General features: G+C 42.0%; 1 protein-coding gene across 1 annotated transcript in view; it reads left to right on the top strand.

The window, feature by feature from the left end:
* Positions 1-12,135, top strand: part of itga8 (integrin, alpha 8) — a 42,189-nt gene that overhangs the window by 16,077 nt on the left and 13,977 nt on the right. Inside the window, exons 13-18 of the mRNA XM_084943010.1 lie at positions 699-896; positions 5,156-5,201; positions 5,290-5,397; positions 10,575-10,630; positions 11,464-11,621; positions 11,742-11,873. Coding sequence (XP_084799136.1) covers positions 699-896; positions 5,156-5,201; positions 5,290-5,397; positions 10,575-10,630; positions 11,464-11,621; positions 11,742-11,873 — 698 coding nt within the window. The remainder of the gene's footprint in view (positions 1-698; positions 897-5,155; positions 5,202-5,289; positions 5,398-10,574; positions 10,631-11,463; positions 11,622-11,741; positions 11,874-12,135) is intronic.

Raw genomic sequence — 12,135 nt, 5'->3', positions numbered from 1 at the left:
TATTTGCTTTCCTCTTGAGAGTTAAATCAGAAAATATGTTCCACAGTAACAAAATACAACTACCTACTTTTTACACTTACACTTTACACTTAGAGTACAATATTTCATCCAAGACATTAACAGCTAAATGCAGCAAGCTGTTTATGCACTGTTTTAGAAGTTTAAAGCATACGGTGGTAATGACTCCAATTTAGAGGTGCTGGTAGGCAGGTTTGTTTACATTTAGCCAGGTTAACTGCTATGCTCCGGTTTTCATCTGGCCTCTCACCCAGTGACAGCTAAGATAGGCTCCATCCCTGCCATAATCCTAAGCATCAGGATAAGCAGATAAGAAAACGAGTTAATATTTTTTTCCTCTGTTTCCATGACTTGGTACCTTGTTCCATTTCCTATTTAAACAAATATTTCCCATGCTGAGCATAACATAAACAGTGTTTATAGAGATAAGGATAGATAAAGCTGAGCCAAGATTAAAAATAAATTTGTAAAAAAAGTAGAAAAACAAACAAAAAAAAGACGTAAGTAAATGGCCTAGCTGCCATGATCGCTCAGTTTAAGACGGTCAAGCTCTTTTCCTTTCCTCTTTCCATTTCCTCGTACCTGTATAATTTCCTCTGCTCCTGTCTCAAAGGGACTTTAACCCTGTTGATGTCTAAACCATGCGTATGTGTGTGTGTGTGTGTGTTGTCATCCTTCAGACGTGGCAGTGGGCTGTCCGTTCGGAGGTGAGGAGCGTGGAGGGAGAGTATTGATCTTTAATGGCAACAAAGACATATCCACACAAGGTATGACGCTCAGCCAGGAGCTGAGGGCGGCCCACGCCCCCAGTGACAGTTTGCCTGGATTTGGATTCACTCTGAGAGGAGGCCAAGATGTGGACAACAATCAGTACCCTGGTAAATACTCAACAAATCGGCCCGTCTCTACTCAGCTCCCCGCGTTATAATCAAAATTCTCTCTCAGGCTCGCATTCTTTCGCTTCTCCACTTTCCTTCCAGCTCCTCTCATTACAGCCTTCCTCCTCTTCATTCTTAACCTCCACATTTCACCGTTCCCCCATGCACCCCTCCACTACCATCTCCATGTTCTCCCCATTTTTGCTTTCCTCCTTTTCTCTGGTAAAGTCATCAGAAGCGGGTATAGGGATTTGTGCCATGAACTTCTGCCGCATCCATTCTTTAGAGATTTACAGTACTCAAGTAGGAGAGAAAACATGAGAGTGGGAGAAAAAAGAAGAAGCATAATAACACATTCTCCTCATGTTCAGTCTGCCAGACCTACAAGCCTCTGTGTATAACCTCAAAACTGTGAGCAGACAAAGCAGCATTCAATCAACTTACATGCAGCAACTCCCTAGCCTTTTTTGGCACCTTCTTACTATACCACACACCTTCACCTTATGTCTTCTGAAAATAAAGTCAAAACTAAACTGGAACACACAGAGAAGGGGCCATTTGGAGGTTTTTGTAGAACACACAAGTTTCTAGTCCACGAAAAAGATTTGAAACAAAGCAGGTCTGTAAAACCACGCTTTTACTACCTCATTTTCTCCCCAATTTGGAGCCATCCGGCTCCCAGCATTAATTTTGCTTAAAGCTTCCACAGATTGGGCTGAAAATGAGAATTTGTTTAGTTTCACCTTTTGTCTTTGCCCCCTCCTACCCCCTCTTTGGCGGTTTCCCTTTTCATTCTGCTGCAATAACAGATTTCTTCATTCCACAAACAGGATACAAAGGGAAATAATAACGCGCAAGTTCACATGCATGGCTTGTGATCAGTTTCACTGGCAGCTAGCAGAGTGTATGTTGAGCACGGGCCAGGCTCCAGGTCATAGTTAGACCTGCGCAGACCCACTGCAAATCAGAGATCAGAATTAAAAACAGTGTACAATAAATACACACACAGGAGTTACAGGTTAAAACTGGCGGAGGCCCTTTGGGAGGAGCACGCAGAGAAGAAACTCATGGGTGGCACAGCTTTCTGCCAACACACACACAAACATGGCGTATAAACACGCGCGCACACAGACGTGCAGGGCTCGTGTCGTCTGTCATTAGAGAGCTTGCTGACGGAAGTGAGGCACACACACACGCACACGGTGTGTCGTTGGCAGGCTAGTAAAGTCACACTGTTCAAAGGAGCCTGAGACGTTTGATCAGCATTATGAGAGGACTGCAAAGGCGTCTGGGAGACCTGCTACAGCTGCCATGCGCTCTCATTGTGATTAAATGTCATTAGTCGACCACAGGAAGATGGATGATGACTGTGCTCCAGTTTTATGGATTTTTATCTTTAAGAATCATTTCAGATATTTGTCTTTGCATTTCAGATCAAGCAGCGTGGAACTAAATGAAAGGTAGATAGGACAAAACCTGAAAAAGCAGGCGGTACAGGGATCAAAATAACACACACAGCTCACTGCTTCAAATCAAGCTTCATTAAATCACAGACATATCTGATTTTGTGCAAAAAGGCCGGGGTCAGTTGTGTATCTTAAGGGTCACATTGCCTTCAAATGCAATTTCGGTTTCATTTAACGGGTTAAAGGCCAAAAACCCACAATGTTTACCTGACAGTCACTCTCGCTGAAAGACTTTTTGATTCGTGTTTATTTGGTTGGAAAGTGCAAAATTGACTAAAGGCCTCCAAATCAACTCGAATATTTGGCGCACATTTTTATTCTCATTTCATGCATGAAATGAGAATAAAAAGGGCCTTGGTACAGCCACTCAGTCTAGCACAGGTTAACCTTCCTTCTAAGTAACTTTCCTCTGATTGGCTGCCCCTCTCAGGGTTTTTTGAACAGCAGGTGGGTGGCGCTTCAGTGCCTTAGATCACCATATTAAGGATTTAACCTCTCAGTGACACCTCACAGAGCCTAGAAAGTAACAAAAACTGACCGAAACAGAGCATTTAGAGTAATCTGAGCTTTTGGCACACCGGGATTACTATCTCTGACGTGTTTAATATAAACCACCTCTTTAACACCCCTGGTTATATATGACAAAATAAATAGAAGCACTAAGTGTGTCATAGGTGCAATTTAAACAAAACCTGCCATACTATCCAATCTAGAAATAATCCAGGCAATTACCCTGCTCTGTGGTGTAAAAATAGTGTTTCAAATATGTGTATTGGCTGGCAATTTATTGAATTGTCCTAAAACACCACACATGAATCCAAGAATGAGGAAAACCTCTCTCTGAAAAACCACCTCTTTTTCCACTGAGAGCCACTGATCTTTGGCATTTCATCATCGTGTCCGATCCCCCGCAGCTTTCAGGGCATACATCCACTGACAGCTTGACAGTCTGTCTAAACTCTGGATGGAGGTTGTGTTTTCATAGCCCAGGATGGACACCATCAGCTAGCAGCTCAATTACCGAAATCATACCTGCACCTAGAGATGCCCTCGTTGAGTGATGCAGCCTGCTCGTGTGTGGCTATGGCTCAGTGGGTCTCTGTACACACACCAACCTCAAATCAACAGTGGTGGGCAAGCTTTCCTGTGTATACGGAAATGGAAATAACATGGAAAAGGAAAGTAGGCCGTTGGTTGATTTAGCTCCGGATGAAGCCATGTGCAAACTTAAACTCTTAACCCTGAAGGCACCCTATCCTCAAATAAGCCTTTTTTAGCAAACACAAGCATTAAAATAAAACAGCCAGCTGATGTCATGAGTGGAGTTACATTTTCCAGGTTACATAACTGCTACAGTTGGATGGGCTCTCCCTCTCACCTCCTTCTCTGTTTCTGCTAAAAAAAACACACCTTGTTCTGATGGCTTTCACAGATTGTGATTTAAAAGCCAAACATCATCCTTTTCTGTCTACACCTCACCTTCTTCTGCTTTTCCCCCTCCGTTCCCAAACTCCAAAATACCAACATCTTCACATCCGTCCTCATTGTAGCATTTTTAGTATAACACACACACACACACTTACATAGTGACATAGCACACCCCAGGAGAAAAGAGACAAGGCCTAAATGTTTAATGCTGTGGTTTCAGGGGGACTCTGTGACTGCAGCCAAAGGCAGAAACAGATGTGCCTAACTCAGATTCAATTAGTCCCTTTCTTCTTAAATACACAGGAGAGGAGTGGCACAGCAAATGACAAGCGAGGGTTACAAGACTACACTTCCACTTGCTTCCATCCGTTGTCCTCATGCAACAGGTTACCACAACACGAAGGGGCTGGTAGTTGATATTAGTGCTGAAATAGTCAGCTGATTAATGATGCTATCAGCACAAAACCGATTAAGTGTCTCTCGCTGTTTGTCTTTACAGTTTTGTTATGATATATCAAAGAAATTCTAGATGGAATCTGAGATGCTGCAATTTTTCCACCGTGGAGATTTGAACTTTTGCCCTTATACCCAACCATGGAGACTAAATTATTTAAAGGCCCAACATTAATAAACTAATCATAAGAATAATAAGAGATGAATTAATAATGAAAATAGTCATTTGCTGTAGCCCCCGTGGCCTCTCGCTGTGCAGTCTCTCTCAACATCACACGGCTTAGGTTTCTGCTGCATCTGGCAGCGGTGGCTTGCATCCATTAAGTGCCTCTCTTCAGTTTCACATTGTTTTAATCAGCTCTCGTGTGTGTGTATATGTGAGTCTGTGTCGGCGTGCGGCTTTCATTGGTATGTGTCCCCCGACCGCAGCCATTAAATACCGGCTCCATTTTAAACTTTGAGAGCCAATTAAAAGTGTGTGTTCATCACAAATCCCATGAAAACAAATAAAAATCACATATAGATGAAATCTGGTGCTGCTTGCAATTAGGAGTCGTTGCTACGCGGGCTGTTGGGAAATGTTGCTGTTTAGCGAAATGTGATTGTGAGCTTTCTAATGGCCTTGGAATGCAGGATCCCTGTCTGACAGCACAAACACACAGGGAAAGCACACGCATGACACAGTCGTGCAAACGCTGTTTGTGAATTTAGTCTGAAGAGGGTCATGTGTGAAAGGCAAAGCAACACGATATCAGAATATCAATTCTATATGACAGTCTGTGTGTGTGTGTAGCTGATTTGTGTGTAGTTGATTTGAGAAGTCTGTGTCTGATGAAGATTGCTGGAGACCTTGAAATCAGTCCCATCTGTGGCATTCTTTGAAGCTCTCTGCTGCTCTCTCTCACTACGCAGATCTGATCGTGGGGGCGTTTGGCGTGGGCAAGGTGTCAGTGTACAGGTAAACACAAAAAAATGTGCAAGACTCCCAAGTTTTTGGATTTTGGATCGTGTTACAGGTATGCATCTGTTTGTTTGTGTATATGCAGGTCGCAAGCTGTAGTATCTGTGGAAGCAGAAATGATCCTGACCCCCAAAATCCTTAATCCCGACGACCGACAGTGTCACCTGCCTCAGATGAATATCATGGTTACCTGGTAATTACAGTGTCTCCAATTCATAACTATGTATTAATATAACATAGCCTGGTCAAAGTAAAGTCACACATTCATATTTTGATGGACCACCTTCAGGTGATGACGGCACGCATTCACGATGGCATTGTCTCGATAAGCTTCTGCACTGTTACAATAATATTCTCCACTCTTTCACAACCTGAGCCTGATGAATCTCAGCATTATCATATACAGATGTGGCCCTGCCATCAGGGAAGAAAAATCTGTTGATGGAAAAACCTGATGAGTCTGTATATTCAGATAGTTAAACTGACTCCACGGCCCCACAGGCTTGTATGACAGGCACTAGACGGGGCAAAGTTGTGTGTGAACACAATCCCTGAATAGTGCTCATAGCTGTGGTTACAAAAGTTATGCAGTTTCTTTTTTATTTGTTTGTTTTTTTCTTTCTTTTTTTACTAACACTGGATTTTTTGCCAAAATCCAGTGTTAGTAAATCTGGCCTCAGGCGTGATGGGTGTATCACTCCATCTCTCTCCCTACCCCGGTGCACCCATCACTCTGGAACAGGGTAAATCTGGACTCGGCAGACCACATGAGCTTTTTCCATTGCTCCAGAGTCCAATCTTCATGCTTCCTGGCAAATTGAAACTTTTTTTTTAAATTAACATCACTGATAAGTGTTTTTCTTAAGGCTACACAGCTGTTTAGTCCCAAACTCCATGAGCCGTCTTTACATTGTGCATGTGGAAATGTTTTTACCTTCACTGTTAAACATGAACGTTCTACTGTTGATTTCTTTACAGTCTGATTTTCCCACAGTCAAGATTTTTTTCCATCTACATTTCTAATTTGAAGATGGTTGGCCGTTTAGTTTCAGCAGTTGCCAGCCGAAATGTTTTAATCACTGCAGTAATTATCCAATAGGAGGCTCTCACCTGTTGGTTTAGTTAAATCCAGGTGGTGACCTTTGTTTTTTGGCCAGGCAGTGTATTAACTGTGATTGAAAGCACCAGTGTATTAACTTCTTCTTGGGCTGCCGTCTCCTTACCGATAGACATAAACGTTACACATTTTTTGAAACCAGTACTACTCTGACCAGATGCTGACTCCTTGAGCTTGAAGGAGGTTAGTCAAAAGCCTCCTTCATCCTCTTCTAATTTCACTGCCATTGTTTACTTTCAATCTGACTTTTGGAAACGGACCTATTTATACATCTTAACTGGATATTTATTGTTGTACCAATGTTTTCATGCAGCGCTCTTGGCAGGGTCCCTCTTGAAAAAGAGATTTTGATCTCAGTCAGATTTTTTTTCAAGGTTAAATAAACAAAATCAAAGAAAAACTGAAATCTACAAGAGTACAATAAAAGAATGTGCATCATTACAGAAAGCTAGATTCTGACTCTGCTGCACATTTTGCAATTAAACAGGCGACTCCTTTCCCACAGAATAAAACGTTGATTTCCTTTTGTTTTGTGAGATGTTTCTCCAGCTCGTCACCACAGTCTACAGTTTGTTGTAATTTTTTCCAGCAGGGTCACTCTGCCGCTTCCGTTTGGCATGGCATGGTGAGAAAAAGGCAGTCAAATCTGCACCTACGGTCGAGTTAAAAATGAAGAGTGACAGCTCTTAGTACCTAAATTAGACACTTTTCTAGCGTTAACGCCTTTGGTCAGTTGTAAATTATTTCGCAGTTTGGAAACGGACCTTGCGTGTGCTTGTGTGTGCGCAGATGTGTGAGTGCATGTGCAGGTGAATGAAAGTTAAAGGGATCAAAGTCTTAAGCAAACATAAGACTAATGAGGCCCACTGCTGCTCTGAACCTCAGATCTGTAACAGAAACCATCCTGCTCGTACTGTATCATAATATGCTGTGCAGTATAAAGTTTCCCATTTTACAAATTACACCCTCACTGACAGATGTGACAAATATTTCACCTCTGCGCTCTAGATGTCTGCCATCGGCCAAAGTCTGTTTGTCAGTGTCTCTGCTGCAATAACACAGCAGCCCACTGAAAAAGCACACTCATATGACCCGGAACCTCAGATTTACGGGGCTCTGCAATTAATCTGAAACGGCATAATTCTGTTTTGATTATATTATTGTTGGTGGGGGTGAGCACGCTGGCTTTGAACGGTCTGGGGGTGAGTTTAGTTGAGGGGAGCCAGTCTAAAGGCTCCTGCGGCTTCGCTTCAGTCTGTTGTCGGTCCTGACTTTTTGGGACAGGAACTGCTGTAGGACTGTTTGGATGGAGAAGTGGGCTCGGCTTTATGCCATCGCGGTGTCTGCGTAGTGGTGTGTGAATATTGGCAGTGAGAGAAAAAAGAAAGGGGTTTGGGCTGGATTGACATAGAGCCTTATACTGTGGAGTATTGTCAAAACAAAACTCAGCCTATTTAAATAAACCGCTATAAAATTATGGTCCAAGGTATGGAATCAAATAGGACTTTGGACATACGCAAACACGCAGTGATTCAAACAGCAGCGATAGAATTAAAGGCTGTTTGAGTCTCTTGTGTTTCAGAGACATTTCCCTGCAATTTGAACTAGAAAGGAGCATAAAGGGTGATAGCGCCAGCCTGTGCTTTATACATCTCCATTACATTTCAGTCACATAGTTAAGTATCTGATTTCCTGAAAAATAATTACCCAGCGGTCTTTGACTCTGAAGGTGGTACAACAACACTGAGTGTTTGTCTGAAGTGCTTCCGCTGTCTTCTAAAATATTCTGTCTGCTCCAGGATCAAAAGAATAAAACATTTGTACTTTTTTCTCCCTCAAATACAAACAAACACGGTTGCTTTAGATGAAACAGGTTCTTGCACAACAGGAACTGAAATTAAAGCATACGTCGATTATGTTTGCATGTTTTTTAAATGTCATTTCCAGCTTCCTTGATTAGGTTGTTGTTGCTTGGAATCCAGTTTTTAAATGTGAGGGAAATGAGCTTTTTAACTGTGGGTTCTCTTAGCTTGACAGATCAGTTAGAGGAGACGAAAAGGCAAAGTTTAAAAGGAAACCCACTCACTTCTTTGGTGGTAAGTAGGGAAATCTTTGTTGATGTTACAGTCACACGAGGGAAAACAATGACAAAATGATTGTGACTTCGTGCAAACTCATTCATCGCCTTTCCAATGGTTGCTTCGATGGCGGTTACCAGATCTATGACCACTCACAGTCAGCCATAAGGTGGAGTCTGCTCTCAGTCTGCAACTGAATGGGGTCCAGTTGGAAATTACACGTAGTCTGTTTTTGATAATAGTTAATGTGATAAATCTGTTGCTGTTTATCGCAGATCTTTGCCATCTGCAGACACAGAAATTCACATTAAACAGAAATTCATATATGGACAGAACCTCACATATTTGAAACAGGAATTCTAAAATCCCCCCGCAAATAGTGACATCTCACTTTGTGACATCTGTAATTGCCTTGCAATCACAAGTGTTGGCTGCAGCTACTTGCAATCGGCCTGTGATAGCAAAAACATTCGGTGCGATCACCGGACAGCCACCGATTTTCCTAGACACAAAGAGGATGTGATCTTATTTTTACTCTGGTGTGACTGAGCCTTGACATGTTTTCCCTATGAACCCAAGAGGCAACGGCATGTTCTGTTCATAGCTTGTTTGTGAGGCCAAAAACAATTTGTCCCAAGCTTAAACAGCCCTTTTAAAGATTAGCTGGTAATTATTTTTTCAGAAAATCTCATGCTCAGCTCTCTGATTTCAATGTAGTGGTTAAGATACGGCAGAAACTGGCGCTGGGAAAAGAGGATGAAGAAGTAGAGGAAAGAGAAAGAGGTGACTGGTCAGTAACAAGTTTTAGGGCCTGTTGTTTTAGAAAAGAACTGCGCAACATGTTATCCAGTCGTCTTGGAAATGTAAGTGTTTATATATGAACCAAATGGCTACACTCAAGGCCAGGGTCAAGAGAAACACTCATAAAAAAGAGGGGCAGCGACAACAGAAACCATTAACCCCCCCCCTCTCCAATTGTATGTCATAATGGTCTGGGGGAGGGGGGTTTCCGACACTGTGCAACCTCAGAAGCAGCTCTGATGCAGAATATCAGTTAATTTCAACTATTTTGTGACTTATTTAAGGCTAGAGGAGGAAAGTTCAATACAGTAACAGCTAAATAAAGAGCCGGGGCTGTCGGCAGTAAACTAGGGGTCATTTCTGTGTTGCGTGCACTTAAGTTTGGCACACAGTGCTTATTAACATCACACTCGAGCATACCCTCAAACACCGCACACATGCAACACATATTTACTACGTGTGAAACTACCTGAAGAGGTTATAATGACTCAGGGGAGCATTTTTTAACAAAAGAGAACCTGCACTTTGTCATACACACACACGCAAACTAACATCTGCATCACACTTGAAGAAAAACCAGCTCATCATCATTGTGTCATCTAATTGGGAACCTAATTATTAGCAAACACAGGAATCTGCAACAGCTGCATTCTGCTTGTTAGTGTTGGTGAACTGAAACCAAAGAAATAATGATCACATGAAGCACTGTAATTCCCTCACACTGGCTCACACTTGCTGAGTCGTCAGTGTAAGAGGAGCGTTGCATCCATAAGCTTCCCCAGATTAGTGGTTATTAACAGCACAGGCCTTCCTGTGTGAGAGTTCCTGTTCTTGATTAAAGAGGCGATAACGCACATGCACGCTTAGAAAAACACTTGCACATAGGGTAATACCCACATAAATTGAGGAAATGCAGAAGTGTTTCCCAGTCTCCCATATCTGTGTGTCTAATGGGCAGGGGGCACTGTGGTAATTCCCAGTGCCCCGTGGAGTGCAGGAAGGAAGAAGTGCCTTGTTTGTGGGTTGTTGGTTTTTTTTAGTCATTCAGATTTTTTTTAACATTTATACAAATGTCATGAGAATGTGTGGAGAACACACATGCAGCAAATAAATGAATAAATAATAAAATTAAATTAAAATGAAACTTCTAGCTAGGATCTTTGGAAAAGCCATGTTAAAAAAATCCTTTCTCTGTTTAACAGCACTTGGGAAATCCTTTTTTAAAAAAACCCTGACATTTCCAGTCATGTATATAAATAGCGTGCACCAGTTTGCGTTCTCTTACACACAAATTAACTAGAACTACCATCGGAACACGTGTGAGACTCAAATTTGTTACCTCTTGTCTCTTTTTCCAATTTTCCTTTCTTGTAGCCTCAAAGTGGATGTTTGTGCAGCCGTGAGTGGTGTGGGCATCCCCAGCTCTGTAGGTAAGCAGCTGTGTAGCTGAAGTTGGCTCTGTAGTACATACTGTATCATTATTAGAGTTTCCTGCTGGGAAACTTCTGCTCTTATACACCAATCAGAGTGGAGAACAAAGGTGGGTGTGAGGAGCAATAGATGAGATAGAAGACACACAAACACGCAAATGCAAATAGGACTTTATTCCATATCTAATGGAAAGTCACATCGAACCCAGACCCTTTAGAGCATGGCTGTGAAACATAAGGCCCAACAAAGACTTCAGTTCAGCCCACTGGCCAACTTTGGAAAATGTGAAGTAGTGCACAGATTTTTAACTTTTAACTGTATTTTCATCAAGTTTACAGCTTTTCTATTCATAAAGACCTCCCCCACTGCCATTCATACTATGACCAAGTAGTTAAGTCACAGATAAATCATGAAATGACAGAAAAGCTCCTCTTTTTCACTGTATACTATATTACTTTTTTTTACAGTGGGTCCACAGTGGAAAAATATGAATTAATAAAAACTGTATGTTCTGTTTGTACAGGGCACCCTGGGCAATCTGCTAACTGATTTTTTCCTGTAATTATCTATTTATTATAAAGAAAACACCCACTGTTGAAATTGCAGTTCTTTTACTTACAATAAGAAATTTTCTGGAATTAAATATTTAGTTAAATGTCTTTCACTGCTTTGCCCTACTTAAGATCAAAGTAGGCTGAATGTGGCCCGTGATGTCAAATGAGTTTGACATCTCCGCTTTAGGTTCAGCAGTTAAGTAGTGTCTGATTGGCTGAATCGTCTACCTGTTAACTCAAATTTAATCTTTACTTATTTATTATTATCTTCTGTGCAGACCTGAGAGCGGAGCTGCAGCTCGATTGGCTCAAAGGCTCCAGGGGTGGAGTGAAGAGAGTGCTTTTCTTGGACACCGAGCAGCCTCAGCGCATGGGACTCCTGAGGCTGGGTCACAGTCGCCCACGTGCATGCCTGAGCTACACAATTTACCTCAGAGTGAGCAAATCAAACCGTGCACACGAACACACATACAAGAAATAGTTAATGAGCTTTGTAAGTGAGGTTGTGAATGACTGACAGCACGTTTCTATCATTCTCATTCACACTTTATTCCAGGAGGAGGATGAGTTCAGGGACAAGCTGAGCCCCATCTCACTCGCTCTCAACTACAGCCTGGCTCCACCTACTGTTGACCAAAGTCTTCCACCTGTCCTTAACCACTACAGCAGCACCTTCCTCCAAGAGCATGTAAGCATATATGTTGTATGTACATATAAACACATAATGCTGTACAGTACAGTGTACACGGCACATCAAAGAAGGATTTCTCCTTAGTTGGCCCTGTTTAATGGATTCTTTGGGGGAGCTTTTCTTTATCAGAAGAAAGGAGGCTTTAGGTTGTTGAAGACCTATGGAACAAATTTGTGATTTGTGACACTCGGCTGTAAAAAATTGAACTAACTCAACTTCGCTAAGCCCAAAAGAGATCAGGAATCGACCTGAGATCATA

The sequence above is a fragment of the Perissodus microlepis genome, chromosome 11, assembly GCF_051167445.1.
Source record: "Perissodus microlepis isolate ML-2025 ecotype Zambia chromosome 11, ASM5116744v1, whole genome shotgun sequence".
Taxonomy (NCBI): Eukaryota; Metazoa; Chordata; class Actinopteri; order Cichliformes; family Cichlidae; genus Perissodus; species Perissodus microlepis.
The sequence above is the reverse complement of the archived record's forward strand: the minus strand, read 5'-3'. Positions and strand labels throughout refer to the sequence as shown.